Source organism: Camelus dromedarius, chromosome 3, assembly GCF_036321535.1.
Source record: "Camelus dromedarius isolate mCamDro1 chromosome 3, mCamDro1.pat, whole genome shotgun sequence".
Taxonomy (NCBI): Eukaryota; Metazoa; Chordata; class Mammalia; order Artiodactyla; family Camelidae; genus Camelus; species Camelus dromedarius.
In genome coordinates this window covers 26,217,356-26,245,244 of record NC_087438.1, presented here as the reverse complement: position 1 = coordinate 26,245,244, position 27,889 = coordinate 26,217,356, and the positions used below count along the sequence as shown (strand labels likewise).

The 27,889-nt window shown below is 48.3% G+C and overlaps 1 protein-coding gene across 1 annotated transcript; it reads left to right on the top strand.

Moving 5' to 3' along the window:
* Window positions 1-4,188: 4,188 nt before the first annotated feature.
* On the top strand, window positions 4,189-27,723 carry GDNF (glial cell derived neurotrophic factor). The gene is made up of 3 exons (XM_010977577.3): window positions 4,189-4,391; window positions 9,038-9,214; window positions 26,718-27,723. The coding sequence occupies exons 2-3, from the start codon at window positions 9,064-9,066 to the stop codon at window positions 27,200-27,202; spliced, it is 636 nt and encodes a 211-aa protein (XP_010975879.1). The 5' UTR covers window positions 4,189-4,391; window positions 9,038-9,063; the 3' UTR covers window positions 27,203-27,723.
* The last annotated feature ends 166 nt before the right edge of the window (window positions 27,724-27,889 follow it).

The window sequence follows — 27,889 nt, the reverse complement described above, 5'->3', positions numbered from 1 at the left end:
CCCTCCTCTCTGCTTACCTACCCCTATCAAGGCCCAGTTTGAGTTCCAAATGTGGCCATACTCGAGGCCCATAGCCTCAGGACCCCCTGTATTACTTTTTATCAGTTTATGTTTGTGTGTTCTCTTCCCCCAGACTGCAAGATCCTGGGGCACAGAGAGCACCCTCGTTTTGACATCTTTCAGTTAAAGATTTACAATAAGTTATGATTAAGATGACGCAATCGTGGTAAAATGGGAAAATAGTAACATTTTAGATCTTTTCTCGAAGAGAAGATGAGATACTTGAACAATACTTGCTTCCCTCTTACTGATTCTCAGGCAGGGTTTTTCCAGTGAGGCGCTGATACCTGGGGACACTGTGGGAATTCTCAGCAGTGTGTTGCTGTTACTTTATCAAGGGGAAATCTACCCATTCAGAGCAAAAGGGGTCCTCTTCTGGACAATAAATGGTTCTTTTCAGAATTTTGTTGAGCTTCAAGTCAAACATAACTTTGTTTCCTTGAGAAAGAAGATGGGGCCACAGAGCTATTGGGGGTCCCTACTTTCAGTATTTGGGGGCTTTGAGATGGGGACACCAGGCCATCTCTTTGTCTCAAGACATCAAATGCTTGCTTCTTGGCAGTCACTTTGGAAGCAGCTTTGCTCTTCATTGTCTGTAAAGGTGAATCTGAGGTTTTTCTCAGTATCAGTTAAAGTACTTTTAAATGTTGGGCTTTGCAGCAGGGGATCTTGGAAAATTTTAGTCTTTTTTACCTTTTCTGCTGTCATCTGAATGTTGTAATCATGCAAATAAATGTTCTTTCAAAACTAGAAGTATTTGCTTTAACTCTAAACTAATTTTACATTTTTCCTTTATACTACTGTTTAAGGTAATTAGCAGTATTTCAAAAGGATTTAGTATTTTGGAAGAGTCTTAGTCCTAGAGCCTATCAAAAGGTGTGCCTTTTAGTTTTACTCTCAGAAAGAATCATAAAATGATTGTAATCATTTTTTAAAAAGATTTATTTGATATCTTAGCCCTGGCTACACTTAGAACAACACAGAACAAAATATCAACTCCTGGGCTCCACCACCCAAGAAATTCTCATTTAATTGCCCAGGGATAGTGCCTAGGCATGAGTGTGTGCTTGCAATCCCCTCCAGGGCTTCACTGGCCATGTAAAGATCAGACATGAGCACCTCATACATACCTCGGTTACAGCTTTTATTACTTTGTACTACGCTTATGTGCACTCCTTAGAGATGGCAAGCTTATGTAGAGCCAGGAGTTGTATCTCACTCATCCTTGGGTCTTACAGTAGACAGACGTTTGTTAAACCACAAGTGCCTGACATTAACACAACTCTTTCTTGGGGGCTCAAATCCTGCAGAGGGAAAGCAAGGAGGAACTCTAGGAAGTTTCTTAAGCAAAGGTGACCAGTCTCTGAACCATGTGACCCAACAAGATGGACATGGGTGATTAGCCCAGGAATAAGCACTTAACCAAGGTCTGCTGAGCTACGGGGTGTCCAGTAATCTAAAAGAGGTCCTGACACAAAAGCTCAATTCAACTCTAGCACCTAGTTAGTCCCCAGCGGGGCCAATTAGATCCTTTCACTAAAGGAGTTTAAATGTTAGATCAACAGAGAGCTGAGCAGTTGGTAGCAAGAGCAGAAGCCAAGAGACACCCAGAGAAAAACAGAGAGAGAAAGAGGAGCTGAATCACCTTGGCGGCTAAGCCTGTTAGAAGGCATCGCAGATGCCTGTGGCTCAGGGGGCAGCGAGATAACCCAGTCACAGAGCCGGATCCTGAATGACCTTCCAGTTCCTGAACTTCAATCCAGTTTTCGTGAGGCCTGGCTGGGTGGCCTTTCCGGAAGGCTTTTCGGAGACACGTGGCTGAGTGGTGGAGATTCCGGTCAGCCTTCCTTCCACAGTGAACTCCCATTACTTAGGGTAAACTCAGTGGTATCTGTTCTCTGCAACCCCCGAAAGCCCAGTCAGCACAACTCCCAGGGTCTAGCACTTTGCCTGGCACATAATGAACGCTAAATCATTGCAGGTGCTTGGACCACTGGGCCATTCCCTGTGAAAAAGCCTTCTAAAAATGAAGAATTCGTTCACAGCTGTGTAGAACACTGATAGGATCGCCGTCAAATTCCAAAAACAATGCTAAACTAGAATAAATCTGTTGAGCTTATTCTGCCCCCCCCATTTCCAAATCTATCTACACTTCAACCATAATCTATCAAAGAAGGAAACGTCAAATTCTGCAGGACTACAGTAAGCATCCTAATTTCAGCTAAGGGACATTTGGATGACTTGATTTTCACTCTGCTTAATATTAAATCACAGTAATGTTAGTAAGAGCAATTTTCCTCCCACACTAGCTTCAGTGACAAACCTCCAAAGTAGCTGATCTTTGACTTTTAAGCAGTTTAATGATATGAGATCTTCCCCCCACATTGCCACACACATTTCCCCTGTCTATTGTCTGTATTAGCTACTTGACGAACACATACTCCCCAACAACCGGATGAGTCATAAAATAAGAGGTACATGGATGTAAACTGAGCCTGTTTATGCTCTCCCTACCCCCAGCTAATAAAATAAAAGAGGTCCCACTGAATTCACGTCCAGTGGCTTCTGGAAAGCAGCTTTCTGCTTAGCAAAGACATATCTTAGTTAGTACATTATTTTAAAGGTAGAGCTAATTTTATGCCCTGTGTGAATGAGACGGATTTCTGGGGAGAGTCATGTGCAGGGTGTGTAAGGACTTGCCCTCCTCACGTCCTCTGCAAAAGGCTCTGGCTCTTCTGGTGGTAAGCAAACCAACAAAAGGAATGCCTACGAGGTCTCACAGAGATCAGAAGTGGGAGCTGGGTCCCTGCTCACGGAAACTCAGCACCCAAGGGAGTGCTTGCTTAGGTCCCCCATCTGCATTTTCAAAACTCTGGATAAAAGCAGATTTAGCCCAGCCTCCCCTGACCTGTTCCTGATAAAGTGATCTTACGTCTCTGGAATTGGGATTCTGAATGTATGTGCCTACCCCACGTCTGGTATTATATTACAACAGCATGAAAATGGAGCCTAGGACCGAGGAGCGGGCCAGCCTCAGAAGCCTTCTTCATTGCCTGCCATGTAATACATGATATGCAAAGCCTCTGACTTCAGCCAGCAGATATTTGGAGACCGTGTTGGCCCTAGCATGGGGACTAAACTAATGTGTGTTTAGGTCAGAAAGCGAATCAGAAAAGCCACTGGAGGGCACGTCACGGAGTGAGAGCCCTATAAATTCTTCCCCACGCTCAGCGTCCCCTGGCAAACACTCGGCTTCCCTCTCCGGGCCGCTCCACATCTCTCCTCCGTAGTGCTAGGAGAACTCTGGCCAGCAGCTAGCTGCTCTCCTCGCCACTGCCTTCTGCCCTGCAGCAAAGCGAACGGGCTAGAAGACACCCGAGGAGGGAGGAACGCCTTCGACAGGCGCGAGGAAAGCCCAGTGTAGCCCTGTAGCCCGACAGAGCCCGAGCTCAGAAAGCCAGGCGCCAGGGAGAAGCCGGGCGCGGGCGCCGCGGTCAAGTTGGGATTGCCCCCTCCGGCTGGTCTGCGCCGAGCTCCTCACATTCCTCCGGATCTACCCGGCGAGGAGGAGGCACGAGCCCGGCAGCGTCTCCACACGCTGAGCGCTCTCTCCCTGCACCTCCGGGAGGGGCGCCTCGCGTCACCCACTCGCACCCCGAGCCCCCGCCTCGGGAGCTCGGGCGTCTCCTGGCTGCTCTCCTTTCCCTCCTTCACCGCCGCCTCCCGACCCCTCCCCTCCCCGGGCCCCGCGCCTCCCTTCCCCCATCCCGGCCCCCCGACCCGGGCTCTCAAGGACCAGCCTGCGCTCCTGGCGCCCTCATGTCTTCACGGGACTCTCGGCGCCGGTTGACGTGGTGTCTCGTTCGGATTTCCAGGCAATACCTCAGCTCCGGCGGCAGCATCAGCCCGGCCCGTCTCGTGCTCCCAAGCGCTGCGCCCCGAGAAGGCGCAGAGCGCGGCGGCCGCCGCTGAGCAGCCCGGGGAACCCCGCGCCCGCGCAGCCCCGGACAAGAGCGCGGCGCGCGCAGCCGTGTCACCTCCGACCCAAGACAGCGGCGGCTGCTCGGACCTCGGCTTCTCGGGGTGCAAGAAGCCGGCGGGGGAGCTGTCGGCATTCCTCGCCCTTCTCGTGGCGGCGGCGGCGGGAGCCTTGGCCGCCGCCTCCTGCGTGCCCTCGCCGCCCCGAGCTGCCCCAGGATTGCGAACTCTTGCCCCTGACCTGTTGGGCGGGGCTCCGCGCTCCTGCCCTCGGCCCGGATGGGTCTTCTGGCTGGGACTTGGGGCTCCTGGAGTTAATGTCCAGCTGGGGGTCTGCGGAGACCAGATCCGAGGTAAGAGGGGGAACGGGCCTGGGTGGAGGAAGCGGGTGGCGCCTGAGTCGCCAGCGGGCGCGGCGAGCTGTGTGGCGTTGGAGACAGGGGGGCGCGGCTGGACCCAAAGCAGGAGACTAGAAAGAGGAGAGACTAGAGGGAACCGAGGTGCGGGAAGGACAGAGGAGAGAGGGAAGAAGTTGAACGCTAGAGAGGCTGGCCTTGCGGAGAGGCAAGCTGCCTATCCACGTGGGCAAAGATCTCTGGCGCCCCTGATGCCTCTGGACCCCCGCACGTCCCACAGGGGCAGTTTCCCTCCCCGACTCGGCGGGGCGCTCTTCCGTCAAGCCCCAGAAAGGTGCAGGGCTGGAGTCATCTTTGAACCCACCACGACCAAAATTGGGTCCTCTGTGGACGTGCAGCTGCAGAGATACCATTGTTGGAAGTGTAATCTGTTTTGGTCTGTTCCGAGGGAAAGTGCTGGCCCGGGAAGGGACTGCTGCAAAGGTGCTGAGAACCTAAAAATAGAGTGCTCACCTCCTCCAGGCGCTTCTTGCAAATCTACATTCCTCGCCCTTTTCGGAACCCGATCGCTTACACTTTCCTAATGCCCACAACCCCAACTAACCATCCCCGTCGAAGTTAAGAGAGGGGCTTCCTGGACAGTCCAGGACTCAGGTCTCCGCCTCAAATAGACTCTTAAACCTCCTCAAGGTTTCCGCTATGCCATCGAAGTGATTATTTTAATGACCTCTTTTCTCCTGTACTCTGTGCCACCTCCCCAATAACACCCTCTACCACTACCTCGCACCACCTCTGGGCTAATTTCTTTGCCATTTGGTTTCCATCCCCACCCGGTGAAAACGAATCCTTACCGGGGCGGGGAGTAACTTTCGCCGGAACCCCCCAGCCTCCTGGCGGCTCCCTAGTTTCGCTGGTGGCAAACCCGCCCGCCGAGCCGGCAGGCGCGCCCCGGGAGGGGTGGGGGCTGCCCAACCCCATGCTCCCAACATTTTTGCTCATTGGTGGGGAAAAACAACTCTTCCGGGCCCTGCGGCGAGTATGTTACAGCGCACTCGACGACTCCTCAGTATTCAATGAATACACAAATAAGTGTTCCAAGTAAGAGATACTCCTTCCAACCTCATGCACGCACCTCTTCCCGCAAAGCCCTCCAAGTGGGAGCCGCTGGGCTTCCGCCCCACCACGACCAGGTCTCGCCCTCACACTTTCGCCACGTCTTCGCTTTGACAACAGTGAAGTACCATGTGGCCTTTTCAACGAATGTCAGGTGTCTGGGGAGCCCGCAGCGTCCCTAGCCCACTATCCCTAGGGGTTCAGGTGCCCCTAGATCTGGAACCCAGCCTCCGGGCCCTTTAACAAACAGGCTCCTTCCTAGACTGCAGAAAGCGTCCCTCATTTTTTTTTACCCTGGTCTTGGGCCTAACAGAATGAGTGCAGGACACGAGGCACAGTTAAGAAAAGCAGTACATCTTTCAGCAATTTCTGTCTCTACCCGAAAAGCAAGCCCCCGAGTTACAGCACACCCTCAAACCCCTACCCCCGCCTCCCTTTTCTCTTCCTGAGACCTGGATCTGGAAGGCAAAGCCCAAACAAATCTCCTAAGCTGCCAGACACGAGAAGGTGTGGGGGCACTGGCGGCAGGAGCACTCACCCGCGGTGAAGCTGTCACAGTGATGCTGGCAATCGGGGGAGGGGGTTAGTTCATAAAGCAGGTCGCTGAGGAACCACATTAAATGAGGTGGGTAGAGAGAAATGAGGGAGAGAGGATGAAGAAGGGTAGGAGTCAAAAGCCAGGATGTTGGTGGACATTCAGGAGTTGCAAGGATAGCGGGGAGTAATTTGGATATGGGGAAGATTGTAGGGGAACGCTTGTTCATCGGTTTTATACTTAAAATGACAACGCGGCCTCCCGGCCGCGTGGGCGCCACAGGACTCTGGCGGTTTCTGGTGCCCCCTGGTGCTGGAAACCCAGAAGCGCTTCGCGCCGAGCAGCAGCTTCTGCCGCCACCGCGTCACTGCGGCGTTCTTTCTACCCCGGGGCCCGGGGACCACCAAGTGCCGGCGCTCGCGACGCTCCCCTTTTGCGTTGCCGGGGGCGTAGGTCCCCGGCGCAGATGGGGACGAGCCTGTGGGGTACGAAAACGGGTGCGGAGGCACTTGGCGGAGCTGACTTCGGGAGGAGAACTTGGTTACCGCACGAGGCAGCGCGTTCAGCAATGCGCGCGCGTAACCAAGGCGGATGGTTGCGGGAGAAACACTTTGGACCCATGTGCTTTGAGAAAGCGATAAAGAGACAAACAGGGAAGACGCGGGGCGGGAGGGGGGGCGACCCAGTTGGGCTCTGGAGAAAACGTCCCTATAGATCCCTGTGAATGCTCAGCCCCCAGACCTCCTCTCGGTCCTCAGCCCTACAAATACCGGGAACTAAAGAGCCGCTCAGACTAAGCCTGCCCCGGCTGTGCTCAGAGCGAGGTAATGCGCCCTTCCCGTCCTGGGGCCTAGGCCTCACTCCGCGGAGGGCGGGAACGGGAGCCGGGAGCCTCCGCTGCCGAGGCGGGGAGTTTCCCGATGTTTCCTCTTTTGCCAGCTTCGCCACACTTCTAATTGAGGATCTCCACGTCCAATTCAAAAAGCCCTCCGTTGGCCAAGCAGGAAAAAAAGGAAAAACCCTCTTAATGCGGAAGGGAAATCTGGTGCCTCTGTCTCTTCCTGCTGGCGGGCACAGCGATTTGGATGGCATATTAACCCCGCGCCTCCCTGCCCCTCTGGGCTGCCAGCCAGTTCGCACGCACCCTCGAGTTGGCACCGGGACGAGGGGCGAGCAGCCTCGCGTTCCCCCATCCTCTCTGCTCCCCGCACGCACCCTTTCTCGATCTCTGCTCAAGCGCCTTGCCAGGCTCATTTTGCACGGCCTTGGTAAGGTGTTGCTTCTGCCCGTGTGCCCCAACCCTAAGCCTTTCCTTTTCCCCGGGTTTGTAAACCTGCCAGCGCGGCATGGGGAGCCGGGGTTTCTGGGCCCTACAGACTCCCCGAGCCCAGCAGCTCCGTAGAGCGCAGAAGCCCAAGGAATGGAAAATGCAGTCGTCTCTGCAGCGTTGGGAGGTGGAAGTCGAATTAAGCGCTTCCCAGTGTGGCCTACATTGGAAATCCGGGAAGGAGTTCTAGGTGGAGAAAAGGGTGGGGAGCAGTTGCTGGAAGGGAAGTGGGCGCTCCTGGCATCTAATGGAGAGGAAAGGTGCCGAGGTTTTTGCTTTTATCTGGAAACTCTTACACTCCCATGGGTAAAGTTCAAGATGTTCCTAAGAATCCCTGTTCTTTGGAGGAGAGAGGATAATCAACTGCATGAATCTTGTAGTTTCCCACTTGAGAATGCCCCTTGAAAACTGCAACACTGGCATTGGGAAGGCACTGGGTAACACCCGGGTCTCCTCCCTACCTCTTAATTGTGTGAGACTTGGCCCAGAGTTGAGGGTGCCTTTTTCTCGTCCTACCCCGGCTGCGAGGCCCTTCATTCTAGGGGTGTGAGACCTGAGAAACCAGGCGGAGCCTCCTCACTGCGCGAAGCTGAGCCTCCCCGTACGCACCCTTTCTCGATCTCGGCCTTCCGGTGCCCGTGCTCCTCCGCAGAGTCCGGGACAGTGTTAGTCGTCCGGGACTGGCTGAGGCCGGGCGCGCGGAGCGCCAAACTTCTCTACAAGGGGAAGGGATTTAAAGCCAGAATCTCGCAAAACCGCAAAAATAAAAAGAGGATGTTCGGATACACCACGAACATTGTCAAGACAAATGCAATCCCTACCCAACAGCGATACTAAAGCATTTATTTAGCGCTACGTTATGCTCGGCTCGGCCTTTCCATGTTAATATTTATAACCGTAAGAAATGGAGGTAATACGTTAAACCGAGTTGATGCTTTGAGACGTTAAGTAACCTAACGCAGATATTCCCAGACAGGTCCTAAGTCTCCAGGTACCTACTAACTTCTTGTTCCTGCCACAAATTACTTATTTAAGTGAGAGGAATGAAGAATGGGCGGGGCTAATGGTGCCACTGAGCCTGCCCCCGCCTAGCTCAGAGGAGGATCAGGACCCCGGCACTTGATTTTATATCTAAAATAAAAGGCTTGACTCTTGCTTGGGTCCAGGGCTGGTTCCCGGAGCCTGTGGGGGCTACTGGACCGGGCGGGGAGGCTCTGCTGGGGCAGGGCACAGGATGAGAGTTGCCGGGTCGCCCCCCAGGAATGGGGGTGGGATTTCGTGCCAGTACTGGTGTCGTCGTCGCGTTGGCCAGATTTCCTGGTGTCATCGTAATGGTACCGGCAGGGGCAGGGGCAGCGGCCCTGCTGGAACATCCACCCTTGGAATCAGGTGGCGGAAGACAAGGGTAGTTGTGGATTGGACACCGAGAGCAGGGCAGCGCGGGAGGTGCACCCGGGAGGGCGACCGAGCAGGGTGCTTAATTAAAAGGAGGGCGAGGGATGCTTGGGGAACGGCTGGGCTGCAGCGGTCTGGGACGAGGGCGGTGCGGAGTTCGGAGGGGGCCCCCTGCGGGACCCTCGAGGATGAGGCGCCAAGGGCAGCGCGGGGGCTTTTGGCATCCGAGCCTAACATACTCTCTCTGGTTCCCTCCCCCGCTCGCCCGCACAGGTGCCGCGGCCGGACTGGACTCTAAGATGAAGTTATGGGATGTTGTGGCTGTCTGCCTGGTGCTGCTCCACACCGCGTCCGCCTTCCCGCTGCCCGCCGGTAAGAGGCCTCCCGAGGCGCCCTCCGAAGACCGCTCCCTTGGCCGCCGCCGCGCACCCTTCGCTCTGAGCAGTGACTGTAAGAACCGTTCCCTCCCCGAGGGGGTCACCCCACGCGCCGCTCGCACGCACCCCAAGTCCGCCTGGACCGCAGTGTGGCCTCCTGAACTCAGGGCAGAGCCGTGCTGGCACTCGAGCCCCCCACCCCACCCCGCGCCATGCGTAGCTACCTGCTGGTGCCCAAAGGCCCCAACACCTAGTCTGTATATGGCACGTGCTGGTTTTGCCCAGCACGGAGCGTAGCACATTTTTCTGCCCATCGTTTAGCATTCTGATGAACAGATGTTTCCCCACCGCTACCACCACCATAGGAAAAACCACAGTTGTCCCCTTTTCTTTGCTTCCCCATCACACATGTACACCCCGTTTTTTCTTCCAAAGCCCTCTTTATCTGTTTGGGTGTGCCTGGCTCTGCTGAGTTCTGAAAACAGTTGCATTTCCATCCTAAACCGCCCCTGCATGGAAAGAGGCTGAGGTTTCACAAAACCAAGCCAGAATCAGAGAAAACACAGAAGGGCCTTATTTCCAGAACAAGCATCTGGGCAGTGTCAAATCTGTTCAGAAAAGTTCTGGTTCTAGAAAGACAACGGTAAATAGTGCTAGCTGGGACAGGGGGAAAAAGCTGGAGTTCACTCTCCACGTGAGATTGTTAACTTAAAGGCCAGGTTATTCATATTAGAAAACAAGTCTGTGATCTGCCTCTCAAAAATGTCTTTGATGGCAGTTTATGAGGGCATGTCAACTCTGATTTGATATAATTTATCCTCAGAAGTGTATCTATTGCATAAAGCGAAGTATGCTACATCTCAAGTTACAGATTATCAGGGAGGTAAGTGGCTAACAAAGGTAGCAATAGAAAATTTGACACAGCCACAAACTAAAGCAGTAGTGAGCCGGATCCAGGATGTCATCCTGGCTACTCCCCACTCCTCTAGTTATTTTGCATTTAAACCCACTGTGCTCATAGGCACAGTAGAAAGGGTCCCACAAGTCAACTATATGCTAAGAGTCCCTCAAACCCTGTGGCCTTGGGCTAAAAGCAGCCCAGGAAATGTGATGTGTTTATTCTGCACTAAATTACAACAATAAAAGCATCTTCTTCCGGAAATCCCAAGAAAAAGTGCATTTTTCTAAGGCAAATTAAGGCTTCAAGAGTGACTTAGAACATGGTTGATCCCTGAAATTAAAGTAACTGTTCCAAGAGTTTCTGTCAATTAGTTGTATAAATCTGTTTTTAAGGGCTTTGGTTTGTTGAAATCGAATTTCCGTCTTAGTATATATTAAATGTTTTCCCAATAGAAACTTATATTTTAAGTGCCCCTTTGTGCCATTGTCTTCAAAACAGTACCCATAAGAGCTGAGCCAGTGGCTTTTCATTCATTCAGGCAGCTTAGGCCAGAGGAACAGGAACACAGTGGGAGGTAATAGTTTTCTGGAGAGAAAAATGACTGTGCCTGATTATGATGCTGATTAAATCATGGAGATTTCATTAGCATATTAGTATCCTGTCTACCTAGGCTTATTTAATGCTGGCTCCTGGTTCTGGCTCTGCTTTCAGCTAACTCTGTGGCTTTGGACAAGTTACTTACTCACTATAGAACTCAATGACTAGTTTTCAACTGTACAGTAAAGAGGAGGCCTTTCCACTCCAAAATGCCAATGACTATGAGATTTGCCCCACCCCCGGGCTTCACGCTCCTACCCTAACCATCCTTTGAGAAGAGACTCATAAGAAAAGACCCCTACTCACTGGACTCACCTGGGGAACGTTAACGAACACTGACTTTGGGCTTCATGTCGAGATTCAGATCTAATTGGTTTGGGATGTGCCCTGGCACCGGGGTGGTGGTGGGGTGATGTAGACGGTCCCCAGGTGAATCTAATATGCAGTCAGGGTTGAATCACTATGACCTGATAATACCCTAAGAAAATCTGTGCCTCATATAAGGTACAGTCAGTCACAAAGCCAGCAAGGTAGCATTAATCCTACTGACTGGGGGTGGGGGAGGGGGCATGTTGTGGGGGAAGGGAGATTACTTCCCTTTTCCAAAATGGATGTTCAGTCATCAATGGACAAGATTCTGACTATTCTATTTACATTTGAACCAGCAGAACACACCCGATTCTGTTTTATCTATGGGAAGACCCAATAGATCCTTGAAAGAGAAATGTTCCCAAAGAGAAAGTGAGCTGCATTCTAAGCCAAATTGACTTCTTTCCAGGTATGTTCAATTCGGTAGCAAGCTGTCAGTGCGGGGAAGGCAGAATAATGACAATGTGCAGACTTTGAACACTCAACCAGTGTCAACATGTCCCTGTCACAGTGCTGACATTTATATCCTGCACTGTACACCGTGCAACTGGTTAAGGCTTACATAGAAAAACATTAAGTCACTCATTTCATCTGAAAATAGAAAGTACCATAAATACTGGTCCCTCCTCTTCTCAAATGCTTGTAACCTAGTGACTGAGCAAAAGCTCTTTTGTGCCACCTTGAGTCATTCTGTCCTATTCAAAGGGGGCTGGACTGTACCCTGTCCACACACTCACCCTTGAGGTTGCATGTGTTCTGTTGGTTCTGAGGAAATGAAACAGCCAGAATTCTGTTCCTAGCATTATCACAGGCTGAACTAACCAAATAGAATTCCTAAGTGTCTCTTGCTTGCATAGAGGTTGACTATAAAGTTCATGGACTGTGGCTGCCTCCTGTAGCAACTTTGAACTTGTCTAAGCTCAAGGACTTGTGATTTTTCCTTTTGGGGCATCCGAGACTTTTCTTTTTTGCCATATTTGTTCTTGTATTTTGCTTTTTACCAGTATCTTCTCCAAAGGGCAGTTACATCAGACCTGAGGAATATAGAAGGTGATATCTGCAAATGTCATAGCATTTTAGAACCAAAAGGTAACCCCTGTGGTCCCTAAAGATGTAAAGCAGCTTGTCCAAAGTGCCAGAGTTTCATGATGGCAGAAGACAGTCTGCTGAAGCCGGAAACAGAGTTTCTCCAAATCACTGAAACACAGAGTGTTCGGTTTTGCTACCTAAAGGAAAACACTTTATGTGGGAGGAAGTTTTCACTAATGACTAAAACCGTGTTGCACAAGGTTGTCTGAACTTACTAAAGATTAGTTAATTGTACTCATACACCAGATCTCAGCTATGTGTGGCTGCTCTAAATGTGTTTCACAGGTGAAAGCATAAAGTGCATGTTGCTTCTAAAAATTGTGATCTTAAAGCACATATTCATTCAACAAATAGTTAATGTGTGCCTGTATGTACCAGGCACTGTCCCAGGTGCCCAGGAATCCTTGGCACACAGACAAAAGCCCCTGTCCTTATGAAACATACTATCTAGTAAATGTACAATGTCTGGTTCAATTTGGTAGCATTGTAAACTTAAGCATGAAGAACCTTGGACTAGAAAGGTGAGCTCTTTGTGGGACTGAAAGCCAACTAGAAGAAACACTGAGCATTCTGAGATTATAATTGAAGGTAATCCACAATTTATTTTAATATAATAGGATGATATTTTACCAATTTGGTAGGAAGTCACAAAATTTCGTATAGAAACAATCATGAAAATCAAGCTATCAAGTTCCCAGACTAGCCCACAAAAATCTATGTAAGCCATGATATAACTGAGATATAATTCACAATACTGTTAGGCTAGAGTCTCTTCCCAGGTTGCCAGGTCCCGTAATCTGGAGAAGAGGGCACAGAGCAACAAATCATGGAATTTCAACAGGCAAGAGCTCGAGTTCACACATTCAGATCAGACTAGGGTTTGGATCCTAGCCTTGCCATCGAACCAGCTGTTACTTAACGCTCTTAAACCTCAGTTTCCTCATCTGTAAAACAGGAATAATGTTAATCCTGCCTCACGGGGCTGCTGTGAGAGTTAAATGAGATGAGGCTTTGTAGAGCCCATGCTTGCCCCGTATCAGCTATTGTACTTGCCACCCTCCTCCTCCTGACAGCCCCTCCCCATGAATGCCTGTTCTCCCGCCTCAGGCTTTCACTTCAGCCTCTGCCAAGACAGCGCTCTAAATGGTGGAATTTCAAGCAGCACAACAAAGTACAGAGAGTGAAAGAAATGCAGGCCTTGCGGGGAGGCTATTTTGAGCCCCACAGTCAGTCAGTTGGTCAGCACGTAGGCAGGCCAGCCTTGCCTGGGATTCTGCACACACACACACACACACCCCACCCCCCCACCCCCCGTCAACTGCCCCTGGCTCTTCCCAGGTTTCACAGCCCCTCCGCTTTCCCATTCTCTGAGCCCACATAGTTCCTATGGAATTTTCCCCACCAGATTCCCATGGTTGTGTTGGGGAGACCCTCTTCCCCCATGGGGAGAAGGGAGCCCAGGCAGACTCAGATCCTTGTTTGTAAGAGATGGCGGGGCTGTGAGTTGCAGGCTACCTGTATTGAGTTAGAGTGTTTCTGTTTTAAGTGATCCTAACTGGGTATTTAATTTCAGATGTTTCACAAACCCAGCAAAAAGTTGTTAGTGAATTTAGGGAACTTTCCACCCATCGTTATCCAGCTAGGAAAGCTTCTAGTGCAATAACCTAGTTAAATGTTAAGCTTTCAAATCTAATGTTATGGAATGTAGAGTTCAGAATAAGTAAGCACCATCCATCTACTGCTCCTTATTATTTTAGAGGCTCTATGAATAGGCAATATTGTAGTAAAGCTCCTAAGCTGGGAAGGCACTCTGCCACTTGAGATGAGGCTCTTGGAATCAAGAAATTGCATGTCAGACTTTTAGGAGGCACTGATTCCTCACTTGAGATCTGAGACCAACATCTCACTCTGGCCCCAGTCTGAAGACCTATTTCAAACTGTTGCTGTTTAGAGAACTCTATTTCAGGCTTCATTTGAATTGGCCAGTCTTAGGACCTTAGGCTGATCCAACAGCCGGAGAATTATTCTCAAAAGATTCTATGTCCACTGATATGAAAATAAAAGTTATCTGGCATTTCCCCCTCCTAATGTCATTTTCATCTCTGTTTCTTTAGCACTTAATGGTCCATAGCCCCTTTATTCAATTAAAACACTTTTTTTTAATTAGTCCCTTGAGCTCAATCAGGAAGCAAGCATTAAATATCTTGCATGCACTAGGTGCTGTGTGGGCATCTGAGAGGCAAAATTGTGAACTTAAATAGCTGATGATCTGGTTGTAAACTATGGATAGGCAGATGGGTGGGCGGACTGTCAGTCAGACAGATAGCTGTGTCTATCAGGGGGTTTACATGAACTGCGGTTATGGTAAGAATTTCTGGCAATGAAGTCACTGGGATTTGGAGATCATAGCGGGAAAGAATTCAGGGGAGAGGGAGGATTTGAGCTGGTACTTGAAAGATGGGTATTAGGAAAGGAAGGGAAAAGGAAAAGGGTACATTCCAGACCAAGGAGAAGCACGATGTGGGGAAGGGGCAGGTGGTGGATACAAGAAGGAGGCCAGCCTGGTCGCCAAGTACTGGGAACAGGTGGCGGGAAGTGGTGTGAAATTTAGGATATCTCTGTAGGTGATACCCAGATTATAAGATGCTGTAAAATCCAGGAAAAGAAGGTGCTTGCTCCGTTTTTGATAGCAGCGGGGTGCCACTGGAGTGGCTGAGGCAGGCAGGGATCTCGCTGAAAAGCCTTCTTACTGCAAAAAATACCCAGGCTTCATGAGTCGGGGCTGGAACATAGGCATATTTTTCATTTTGAAGGCTTGTGCCTTTATTTCTAAAAGGCTTCTCGGCATAGGCACAATTGAATCAACCTGTTAATCCTCCAATAAGTGAACAGCTACAAATAAAAACCGGTTAGTATCATAGCACCTCTTAGCTCTCCACGTGGTAACCCAGTTTTTTCTTGTCCTGAAAATTGAGTAAGTCTGAGAGCTGCAGGACAGGAGGAGTGTTAATCTTTCCATTGTACCAGGGAAGCAATGAGACCTAGAGATTTACTCAAGGTCACAAGTCTAGTAAATGCTGAAGCCAGAATTCAAACTTCAGACTTCTAGCCCCAAAGCCAATCATTTTGGCTTAACACAGACTGTGCTCTCATATTAGTAGCTTAAGAAAACACAAGCATCGGCTTGCTAAAAATATACTCACTAACTGAAACACAGACCTCTAGGAAAATTGAAGAGCAACCCAGTAAAAAGGAGCAAGGAATATTGTAGTTCCTTTCTTATAGAGCCCTTTCTTTGGTTCCTACTGGGCCATCATGAGCCTGGGCTCATATTATTAGTGGCTACTTCAGAGTCCAAGTCAGGGTGTTTGAGGGAGAGAAACATGTATTTCTCTGCATGCTCCTGTAATACTGATGCATTTTGCAATGAGAGAAGTCTCCCGAACTCCTCAGGACAAAGTGAGGTCTCCTCAAATGCTTGATGGGCTGGCAGCCTGCCAGAGGCCTTCGGAAAGGTACTGGCTCTCAGACCCTCCTGTTACGCCACGGGGAGTGCACGTGGGAAGCCATGGGTGACTGCCCCGTGGGCCAGAGTGCTCACCTCTGTGGAAATAGGATTAGGTTTGGGTCACTTTTGGCAATCAGCTAGTCAGCTCAGTAGAGGCGAAACCTACTCTTGTACAATTTTGTAAGATAACTGAGATAGAAAGGCATGGTTTTAAAAGTCTTCAAACATTTTTGCTTTCAAACCTACAAAATAATGTCGAAAAACTATTGCACACTTCTAAGGTGACATCTGCAATTTCTCTAATCACATGTTTAAATAGTTGCAACAGATGTAATTTCCAGCCCATTTGGGAACTATATCTGCACTTCAAATATACTTTTGGCAAAAACCTTGGAGCTGCAAATCTAGCTGATTTGAGTTGTGGAAAACCATCAAATGAATCAGCTCAAACCAATTGATATTTTGATCAGAAAAGGTCCAACCTCATCTTCACTTCAAATACACAGGTTAGTATGCATTCATGACAACCATTATACTCCTGGGTTCTAATTGTAAGATGAATAGATGGATGGGTGGATGGACAGACAGGTAGATAAAGCACCATGCCTTGCCATGAGTGCCTGGCCAGAATAAAGCACGGAACCATCCACTTTGATACTTCTTGGTTTATTCACATGGGACTTTTCCTCAGCATTTATAGTACCCTTTCACCAAGATTGACCTCTTGTTAGCATTTTGCTTCATTTTTTTTTCCCTAAACCATTTGAGAGTTGGTTGCAAGCATAACAATAAATAGTTCAGCATGTACCTTCTAGAAGCAAGGACATTATCTTATATAACCACAATACAGTTACCAGTCTCAGGAAATTTAACATTTATGCAATACTGTTATCCAATAGATAGTCCATATTCAAATTTCCCCAGTTGTGGCAATAACACCCTTCGTGGATTTATTTTTTCTTAATCAAGGGTCACAAATTGCATTTGATTGTCATCTCTCTATTCTCCTATAACGTAGAACTAGCTCCCACGCCTTTTTTCCCCCATGATATTGACATTTTTGGAAAGTCTAGGCTATCTTGCCTGCTGTTCTGCAGACTGCCCTTCAGTCTGGATTTGTGTGATTGTGTGTGACTAGATTCAGGTACACATCCTTGGAATACTAAGTTCATGATGACGTGTGCTTGCGTCTCGAGCCACTGGTAACAGTTTGTTCCAAGGAGCCATGTATGCCTGAGTTGTCCTTATGTGGCACCTGCAAGTCTCTGTCTCCCGAACAGTGCCTCAGGTAAAATGAGTGAGATGGGCGCGAAGTACGTCTCTCTCGGGAAGGTATAAGGGTGACTGTGGTGGGAGAACCAGCCGCAGGAGTGTTCGTGGGCAGACCAGTTTCAGGACACAGCACTTGTGGAAGTTGAAGATCTGGACACTGATTCTCTTAAAACTACCCATAGACCCTGCAGAAGGAAACCTGCCACCATTTGCCACTATGTGCCATAGTGGACACATGATATTGTGTGTGGGCTGTGGAATCAGTTCACGTTGGTGTGGTTAATTTGGGGGATTTCTAGGAACAGAGATGAGCCAGCACAAACTCCCAAGACAGGCCTGCTCCTTCTGCCCACAGGCAGGGGCCTTCAGGGCCTTCTCCTCTGTGGAACATTCTAGACTAGCATGGAGCCAGTGTCTGCATCACCTCTAGGGTAATCGTGCTGTGTCCAGAGCCAGCAGAGTTGATCTTCACGCCGCTGCCGGCAATGTCACGTCAGTGAAGAATGATCACCAACAGGAAAACCGTGCGGACTTACTTTGGGTACCACTTGTTCAATACTTTCAGGCACTGAGCTGAAAACTTCTCTTCTATTGCCGTGAAGGTGTAACTAGCCCCATTTTGAGGGGAGCCTGGGGCGGCCCAGGGTTAAGCAACTTGGCCAGACTCTGGACCCAGGAAAATCTGAGCCCAACACTCATCCTCGTGATCACAACCACTCCCTGCCAGCCTACAACACCCCTGCGGGACTCTTCTGGCTAGGTCAGAAAGTCAGCAAGGAGAAAAGTCAGGCGTATGCAGCTGTTTTTGAGTGATATAGCTGATTACCTGAAGAGTCTCTGAGGTTCCAGTAAATTCATTCACTGAGGGCTAGAAAGCCCCTCCTCGCATCTGACCACAGGAATCCATCAAACAGGCTCAAATGATACAGAGCACTTTTCTTTCACCCCTTTTGCTCTCTTTTCATCTTCTTAGTCCCTCTTCTTCTTGCCTAAGTCTCTCAGGCCCTTCGAGTTCCTTCTACCTACTGCTCAGTTGGCTGCACCCTGGGAAGGGCCAGGGGAAGTTGAATGCAGAACCTGGGGGAGTTCTGGGCCCTCTCAGGCTGCAGGCGGGGCTTGTGGGAAGGAAGAAGCTCCTTTGTTTTCCAGGTAACTTTAGGGTTTCCCCTCAGAAACTACCTGCCTCTGACAAGGGATTATTTTCCCAAGTGGCTTTTTGTGAGCTTAATTTTACTGGGTAACCTTCTCGCCCTTCCCTGTTAAGTGTTTATAAGGGCAGTGGCAGGGCTCCGGGGGTGCACTCTTTGGTGTGAGGTGTTTACAGCTGGCTGTGCAGAGCTTTTAGCTCACACCAGGTGTTCATGGATTAGCTAACAAATGGACACCCTATTGGGTGTTTTCCTGACTTAAAAGCAGAAGAACGGACATCTTCCCCTCAGGGGAGCCATTCTGTATTACTGTAAAATTATTAGTCTAACTATAATCAAAGTATGGACCACGTAGGTGGAAATCAGAGCAGGGCAATTAGAATCTGAGTAAATGGCTATAGCCTGTCTTTCCTGGGTGAGGGTTTTTGGCTATTTCTATTCATGGAGTAATTTCCATTACAGTGGTGACAAGTTTTCTGAGTTAAATTGTAGGATAAATATCCAAGATAATGGTATAGCTAAGTGTGTGCAATGTCGGTCAAAGTAGGTGCAGATGGTATATAAAATAGCATTTTGTGGGCCAAGTGGCCCATAAAAATATACCCAAGGCTCCTTTCTTCTGTACTGTGAACTGGTTTGTCTTTTCTTCCGCCTTGAGAGGATCCAGAAATGCTTTTTTAAAACAACAAAACACTGGTGTTTTTATAGCACAAATACTTTTCAAATAAACCCGTGTCATGTTTTATTGCCAGCAAACTGCTGGTCATGGATAATGCTCTGGTAGCTCTGGCAGTGGTCACAGTGACTTAGTAAATTGCCTCAGGTGGTGACTATTCACGGGAGATTGGATGCTGTGGACCCTTCTTGAATTTAACCCAAGAGCCATGTCTGACCTGGGTGGTCTATCTAATGCTAGATGAATAGTGGGTCCAAAATAGGAAAGCAGGGGCGCTCATTACCTAACATGAGATGCAGCAACATTCCAGTGGTTAGGGGCCCATGGGCCTTTTTTTTATGTATAATTAGTTGAAATAAATGGCAAAATCAACACTTTTAAATAGTAGCAGATGACAGAACTTTGCCTTTTTCAGGGAACTGGAACATTCTCCTGGACTAACACAGCACATTTCAGAGGTCAATGAAGGTCAAATGAAAACAAGGGTCGACAGCTTCCAAGACCAGCCGTGGGGTCCTCTCCGTCCATTTGGTAGCAGTTGCCGTGGGTGATTCTAGCCTTGGAGTCCTAAGCTGGGTGTGGCTTAAACCTGCTTGAAGCAGCAAAACCAGAAATGAATACAATAGAGATTTTGAGAAAATGGTAGGTTTGGTGTTTGACGTTTGGGTGATGGAGACTGAAGGGACTGGTATTGTAGGTCCTCTCTGAGGTCATTGGCTCCATCTCTGCCTTTACAGGAGAAGATTGGGGTGTAAGGATGCCTCCCACTAGTACCTGGGTGTTCTGAGACTCATATACAGGGTGCTTTCTACACGTCTTCTCACCTCTCCTAAACAGGACATTGGAAGATGATGAGTTGAAGGACACTTGGTTATTTCAGTCGTAACCAAGATGTTGAACCAAAGGGCAAACTGAAAACATTGAGAACTGCTTGAACCTAGAAGACCTCTTACGGGGTCTCCTGGGCCCCCGATGGTGGTGGCTGAGCAGAGCACTGCTGGGGCATCAGCAGGAGGCAGTCCCCTCCCTGATGGGGGTGACTGGAAACTAACATCCAGCAGCCCCTTCCCATCTTAGGGTCTTAGCACTGGGGAGGGCACCAGAGAGGGGCTTGCTGACCTCAGAAGGGTTAAGTGACTAGTCCAAGGTCACGAGGCTGGGCAGGGGCTGACCCTGGACTGGAATCCCAGGCTCTGTCCTTTCCAGCTCTGCAGTGAGATTTTGTCACTTGGTGCCAGCATGAGTTTGAGGAGCTTCCGGAGACGGGGCCTGTGTGTCTGAATCTGCCACCGCCCTTGGCTGCCAGTTTTCCGGTTTTAGCTGGGAAATTGCCAGGTCTGCCTTAGAGTGACATGCAAGACCCAGGACGTGGGAGAGATGCCCCTGAACGGCATGCTTTTCCCTTTTGGGAGACAATTTATTGTATTCTGAGGCCTGTCGCAGCCTGACTTTAGAACCTACTTAGAGCACCTCCGTTCATGCTGAACTTCCCAACATAAAGTGTGTTTCTTCCTGTTGTCAGCGTGGTAAATGTGTGCAGGTGAAATCAGCACATCTTGCACTGGTTCCAGGGTGAGTTACCACACGCCCGAGACTTAAACTGCACGATAGCAGAATTTTTACTTTAAAACAGATAGGCAGCTTGGAACAGTACAATGAGTTAGAGCTTTGAGACCAAGCCAACTAAGTCCACAGTTATGAGCCACGTGGCCCTGGGCAGAAATTTGTCTTCTCTGAGCCTCAGTTTCCCAATATATAGAGATAATATGCGATCCCAACTCTAGCCTTGCAGGGATGTTGTTGGGTTTAAAGTTAATGTGGGAGAGTCAGCACCCATCCCACCTTTGTATTTATTGGTAATGCTGTCAAGTGCATCAAGGAAGCTGTCGTTTAAAATAGAGGGTGATGAAATTTTGTAATGTGAGGAATTTTAAAGGTAAGACTCCATTATGTAGTTTTTATACTATTTCAATTTTATTGAAAGAAAATCATATTTGTACCTTGTTGAAAAGTAGAAATAACTTATTCTAAAAAATGACATTAGCTGGGAGTTTTCTTAAGAGGTTATATAAATCTTAGACTGATCTTTTCATATAAATATGCATGCATATGTTTGTATATATGTGTATATGTATGTATGTGCATGTGTGTATACACGCACACACACAGAGAACTTCTATTTTTCATATACTTGGTCTGCAGAACAGTTGGTCCTTTACCTGGGGTAAGGGTAGCAAAGAATATCAGGTTAAATGGCCCCACCCCCAGGGGTTTCCATTGCCTCTTTGCAGACAACCTTTCAGGAGATGCTCCCCCTGTGAGGCAGGGCTGCCCAGCCCCACAGCGGCCCCAGGTACAGCATCCCCTGGCTTCACACCCAGGGTCTAGCCCACCCCAGAACTAGGCACTACCTGCAGTGAGGGCATCCTGGCTGCTGGTTCTCCATGCAGCTCACCTGTGTGGCCTTGGCTGAGGCTGTAGTTCACCCCTGTAGACCCCAGCTTATTAACCCTTGCCCTTCCAGTGCACAGAAGCTGGACACTGTGCACTGAAGGACAGAGACTGGTCCTCCCCAGAGCAAGAAACACCTGGGCCTTCTCTCCAGGGCTCCTGCATCCTTGAGGCTGGAAGACAGCTCCTGTAGGAGAGGGCCACTGTGGGTCTGAGGGTCCAGCTCCTTCTCTCCGGGCCTCTCAGAGCCCACTCCCACTCTGGGAAAGGGGTCACCCCCTCACTGCTTTGCACACAACCTTGGACTGCCCCCATCTTGGGCCCACAGCTTGAAGGCAGGCTGAAAACCAGCTTAGGCCACCCAGCTAGGCTGGGGTGAGGAGGGGGACAACCCAATATGAGTATAAAATGACCCCTTTGATTAAAATATAATTAACTTGTACTGTTTTTAAGAGAAATCTAACATTTAGGAGAATACTTTGTCTACTACGTGCCAGCTTAGCCAAGATAACGTTTTGAATTATGTGCCTTTTGATTCGGCTGTTACAGGGTACAGGAGTACTCCGAGTTCTCACCATAGTTCCTGTAAAAACTCAGTTACCTTTACAAGATAGTCAATATCCCAGGCCTTTGTTCCTGAGGTAACATTACTATTTTTTGCCCATAATTGAGGGAGGCAAAGTCTCTGCAGTGAACGGTTTGGTTTGTTCCCAGAGTCTGGCCCAGCACAAGGTTTCGTTTGTTTAAATAACACTGTTTATACAAAGGACACATCAAAGCTAAAATATTTTACATAGAATAATGCCAAAATATTTGGTTGGACCCGGTAGGATGACTTAAATGCATTTGAGCATTTTGACTTTTCAAAACCTTTAGCTTTGAGATGTCCATGTTTTCCCAGATATATCCTCCAAGTGGGTCTGGGAAATGAGCACATGTTTGACTTTTTTCTTTTTTTTTTAATATGATGCTCCTCTTTTGTGGTTTGCAAGTATTTTACTATCAAAGTTAATGCTAATGAGGGCCATTTGTGTAGCTGACATTCTGCCAAGCCCTTTATAGGATGAAGAAGAAAGTGATAGGCCATTAAGTCTTAATTTGGGGAACTAATCCAAACCCAGACTCAAACCCCCTTCTTTCCCCTCACTCAGTGAACTCCAGGAAGACAGAGGCAGCTGTGGGCTCCTTGTTTCCTCTCGGGGAGTTTACTTGCCTGGGCAGGATTTGAGGCCTCTACAGAAATGTTAAGGATGGGCTCAGTGAGGTGTGTGGCACTCACTGCCCCCCCCCAACCCCCGATGCCTAGTTTTGACAAATTGAGGTCTCTCTACGAATGAACTCAGTCAGCAGCAAAAAGGCTGGAATTAGGAATTTAGTTGGAAGAGACAGGTCTATTTGCTCTGTGGTTTGGAAAATATAGTGTTGCCCTTTTCTGGTTTCCAAGATTTATATCCATGTAAAAATTTTAGCATAAATATTTATTTTTCACTCTATTTTTCAAGAAGGGGGGGGGCAACCTTCAGTTCAATAAGAATCATCTATGTCCTGAACTTGAAGCTTAAGTATTTCCACCGTAACATCAAGGTACGAGGGAGATTTCCCATCCAAAGGAGAAGTTCTCATTAGCTACACTCTTTAGTTGAACACAGCGAACATGGATTGACTGCTTCCCTGGGTGCCAGGAAGCCTTTTAATTCAGGCTAATGATCCGTTCACCACCCCACCCAAAAGCATAAGTGGTTGGTGCATTCACACTGCTACACGCATCAGCCTGAAAAGGCCAAGTGGAGTTTAAAATAAAGGAGAAAAGGTTCTCATAACAAAGTATAAATATGCCCCCAAGCATTATTAGAGACTGCTTATACTAAAAATTCATTCGCTAGTTATCTGGAATTCAAATTTAACTAGGTATTCTGTATTTTATCTGGCAAGCAAAGTCAGTGGACAGAGCCATGAGGTCAAAATGTCTTTAAAAAAAAAAAGGAGGGACAGTGTTTTTCTGGAACTTTGAAAGTGTCAGGCAATAAGTAAGAACATTATAAATGCTGATTCAAATCATTATAATTCTAGTAATATAAATTTATGTAATTTATCATATTCTATAATGAGTGTCTAAACCAGTGTTAAGTGGAACTTTTATAACTCGAATGTTTTCCCATTCATTTATGTTAAAATTTTAGTAATATTTCATCCTCATTTCTGATTAATCTGCAGTTGATTCGTAATCAATTTTAACTCTCCATGTTCCCAGGTTCTTAAGTTAATGATCTATTCAGGAGTTCCTGACTAGAGCCCAGGATCCCATCATGTGAATCCTTTTGTAGAACAAAGAGTCTTTTTTGAAATCTGAAGACTTTTTTTGTATTCTGATTAATCACCACTGCTAAGCAGTTTTAGGAGTCAGACTTCTGTGCAAACATGGTTTTTTAAAAACTGAGCATACCTGATTTCCTCTTTTATAGCTTATTATTGGGGAAAAAAAGTCACAAATAGTATAAGCAGCTCATTTTTCAAAATAAGTAGTTCATTTCTTTAACTCAGAGTGATATAAAGGTTTTTGTTTGTTTTGTTTTAAAGAAAGAAAGGAGGGAGGGAGGGAGGGTGGGGACTTCCTAAGGAAGTCCAATTAGAAAGTGGTTTGGAGAAGATGACAAATTTGGAGTACATGCCCTCTCCTCCGGTCCTCCTTGAGAAAATGTTACTCCCAGGGAGCCAGAGCCCCTCCGACGACTTGGGAGGAGGTGGGCTTTGAGAGCTGACACTTCAAAGCTGCAGGAAGCCGGCACGGGAGGCAGTAGGAGACGGTCACTCAGCTCGCAGGTGGACGGTGACTGTACCGCTCTGGGCACTGCGGCTTCTCGTGCGATGCAGGCTGTTTATTTTGTGTGTTTCATCTCATCACAGTGCGGTTCTCAGCTGGAGGGCAAGTGTCCCCTTGAAAACTCAAGGACTCTTTCTCTCTCCCCTCTTAAAGTGACCTAATTCGTTCAAAAACCATTGAGGGCCTCCAGGGACCAGATCCTCCTGTAAGCACTTGGGATCCACTGCAGGCAAACCAAGGAAAGGTCATGGCCTCCCGGAGACAGCATTTGCTCAGACAGAAGACAAATAACTAACGTGAGAAATAAGTTATGCGGTATGTTGGAAGGTAGCAAGTATTATGCTGGGGAGGGAAGAGCAGGGAAGGAGGGTCTGGATTGGGGCTCAGGGAGGGACTGCGCTTTAAACAGGGAGGTCAAGGTAGGACTTGGAGGTGGTGACATTTGAGAAAAGACTGGAAGGGGATGTGGGAGTGAGCCACCGGGTGCCCTGCAGGAACAGTGTTCCAGACAGAGAGGGAATAGCCAGCACAAAGGCCCCGAGTCCCCACTTGTGTCTGACCCATGCGATTCTACACCGATGACAATTTTGCCCCCAGGGGACATTTGGCAATGTCTGGAGACACTGTAGTTTGTCACTACTGGGACGAGAGGTAGGGGAATATTACTGGCATCTCCTGGGTAGAGGCCAGGGGTGCAATGAAACATCCTAGAATGCTTCCACGACCAACAATGTTCCCACCCAAAATATTAGTAGTGCTGAGTCTGAGAAATTCTGTGTTTGAGGAACAGTAAGGAGACCAGGGAAGCTGGAGGGGAGGCCGTGAGGAGGAGAGAAGTCAAATACGAGGTCAGTAGTAACAAAGGCTAAGACAGAGGCAGAGGCCAGCTCAGGGGGTCCTTAGGCCAGTGTGGACTTTGGCTTTTACTCCAAGAGAAATGGGGCACCATTGGAGGGTTTGGAGCAGAGGATGGACATAAGCTGCATTTACAGTTTCAGGAGTGTTGCTCTGGCTGCCCGCTGGAAAACAGACCAAGCGAGGGCAAGGCTGGAATGTGGAGGGCTCAGGCTGTTGTGGTTACCCAGGCAGGAGGTGCGGGGCTCAGACCAGGCAGACGCAGCTTGGAGACTCTGTGCAGCAGAGCCACGCAATGCCAGATTTTAGATTTAGGGCAACAAGGTGATCTGGAAATTCCATACCATCCCCACTCTTTTTACTACTGTATGGCATATATTTTATATGTATTATATATTCTCTAGATAGACAGATAGATATGTATTATATATTATCTACAGATAGATAGGTAATAGATGGATAGATGTGGTTAAGCTGCCTTCGCTGGGTTATGTCTCACACAACAGGATACCTGATACCTGTTTTAACAATCAGTTCATAACAAAACAATTTGATGTGGGTTAGGCACAATGTAATCCTGCTTTAAGATGGTCTTGGCAAAAAAATATTCAGTCTTGCTAACAATTCTTTTGTGGTATATTTTTCTAAGCCACGTATAACCCTAAACATACTAAATTACCTGAAAATGGGATGAGGGGAGCATAAAAGTTCTAGTACCTAATAAACAGGCATTTGAATTGCTTTCCTCTTTTAGAAATGTATTCAGTTGTTCAAATAGGTTCTCTCCTCTTACTTGATCAGCCAACGCAAATGCTTGGAACACAGCAGAAGATGCCGAAAGATCGCTAATCCATGCGTTTGCCCGAAGGTCTCAAATGTCATAGAGGTGGCACATCAATCATTCCTCCATGTGAGCTCCCTCAGGTGCACATCTCTTGTCCTTTCTGCAGCCAAAGCCAGTGAGTCATGTGACAGCCTGCAGCAGAGGCTGGACCCCACCCCATCTGACCACAAACAGCATTTCGTTCCATGTATTGCTTTGATACATTTAAATGTCACCTTATGGGCAGACCATATATTTTTTAAGTCATGCATCCAAGAAAGTGGTAAATTAGTAGAAAAAGTAGGCTGTTTTTTCAGTCTCAACTTTTATTTTTTCAGGAAGCTTTAAAATATAGTTGAGTTCAGGAGCTTCTCATGTGATCATGGATCTCACCCCACTCAGCTGTGCAGAGGCATTGAGTCGGGGTGGATTTTAGGGAAGAGCACTCGGCATTCCAGGCGAAGTGGAAATATATTCCAATCCTGATCCAAGATTAGTCCTTTTATCATCCTCTCAGAGAGGGTTTCTCAAAGTGTAGTCCGTGGACTGCCTACCACAGAGTTCCTCCAGAGCTTGTTAAAAATGCAGATTTCTTGGTCCTTTCCCATGCCCCCGCCAAGGGTAGGGCCAGGACTCTGCATTTCCATAAGCCTCCCAGCACAGCGTCATCCACACTCACGGCTGAGAACCATGGCTCTCGGTTATGTTATTAGACAAGAAAAACAACCCTCCATCAGCAACCTCAGTGTAGACTTGTTGAAATTGGCAGATGTTATTCAAATGCAAAATTCACTTCTAAGGATCTGTTTTCTACAAGGAAGTGTGTCACACACACCCACGTAATTTCCTCTTTCAACCGAACAATCTTCCTTCCACAGTCTTGGTGGGGGCCTTTTGGTCTGTGACCTTGGGGGCTTACAGTGGTCCCTGAGCTCGGTCCCTGAGCTGGTAGCTTCGCCGTGGGTCCCAGCTTGGCCGCCTCTAGGAGAGACTTTGATCTTGAAGACTCCTTGGAACAGCCCTTGTTGTTGTCTCACGTGACCTCTTCTGTTTTCTTGTTGTGCAGCAAATATGCCAGAGGATTATCCCGATCAGTTTGATGATGTCATGGATTTTATTCAAGCCACCATCAGGAGATTGAAAAGATCACCAGATAAACAAATGGCCGTCCTTCCGCGGAGAGACCGGCACCGGCAGGCCACGGCGGCTGGCCCGGAGACGTCCAGGGGGAAAGCTCGGCGGGGCCAGAGGGGCCGAAATCGGGGGTGTGTCTTGACTGCCGTCCATTTAAATGTCACTGATTTGGGTTTGGGCTACGAAACCAAGGAGGAACTCATTTTCAGGTACTGCAGCGGCTCCTGTGATGCAGCCGAGACAATGTATGACAAAATATTAAAAAATTTATCCAAAAATAGAAGGCTGGTGAGTGACAAAGTCGGGCAGGCATGTTGCAGACCCATCGCCTTTGATGACGACCTGTCCTTTTTAGATGATAACCTGGTTTACCATATTCTAAGAAAGCATTCCGCTAAAAGGTGTGGATGTATCTGACTCTGGCTCCAGAGACCGCTGTGTATTGCATTCCTGCTACAGTGCAAAGAAAGGGACCAAGGTTCCCAGAAAATGTTTGCCCAGAAGGGAAGATGAGGACCAAGGAGGTGGAGGAGGAGGAGGAAGGCAGCCGTTGTGGGAGCCTGGTAGAGAGAGATCCAGCTACAGAAAACCGGACGGGAGAGAGGAAACAGCCGTCCACCTTCTCCCGGACAGCAGCCGACGGCGGCAGCAGCTCAGGGCTGGTGTCCTGGTTGGGTGTTGCCATCTTTCCATCTGATACAGTCCACCGGCACTGGTCACAGGCGCAGTTGCGGATGCACATGAAACCAAACCAGTGTGTCTCCTGTGGTTTGTTTTCACATGTCAGGAGTCACCAGGGAAACAGTCCTCCTGGTGTCATTCCTTGTCGTTACGTTTTACTGCTGAAAGCAAGAAAGGTTTATTTTTCTGTCACTCAATGGAGACATACCCCGGAAAGGAGGGAAAAGAAGAAGAAAAAAAAAAAAAAAAAAAACAAAGACACAAGAGATAAAGTAACCTTTGATTTTGAAGGTTCAGGCCTGAGGTTTACTACAACCAGCGATTTGAGGAACGGTGGGTGATTGATCTTGAACATGATGTGTGGGGTGGGAAGAAGTTGGCTAGGAACCAAAAAGGCTGTCCTCATGACTAAAACCAAACCTG

What these genes read in the sequence shown, in the direction of transcription:
- GDNF (XM_010977577.3), top strand. Translation starts at nt 9,064, where the DNA reads ATGAAGTTATGGGATGTTGTGGCTGTCTGCCTGGTGCTGCTCCACACC. An exon ending in CTTCGCTCTGAGCAGTGACT is followed by an intron (nt 9,215 to 26,717) that starts GTAAGAACCGTT and finishes CTTGTTGTGCAG; the next exon opens with CAAATATGCCAGAGGATTAT.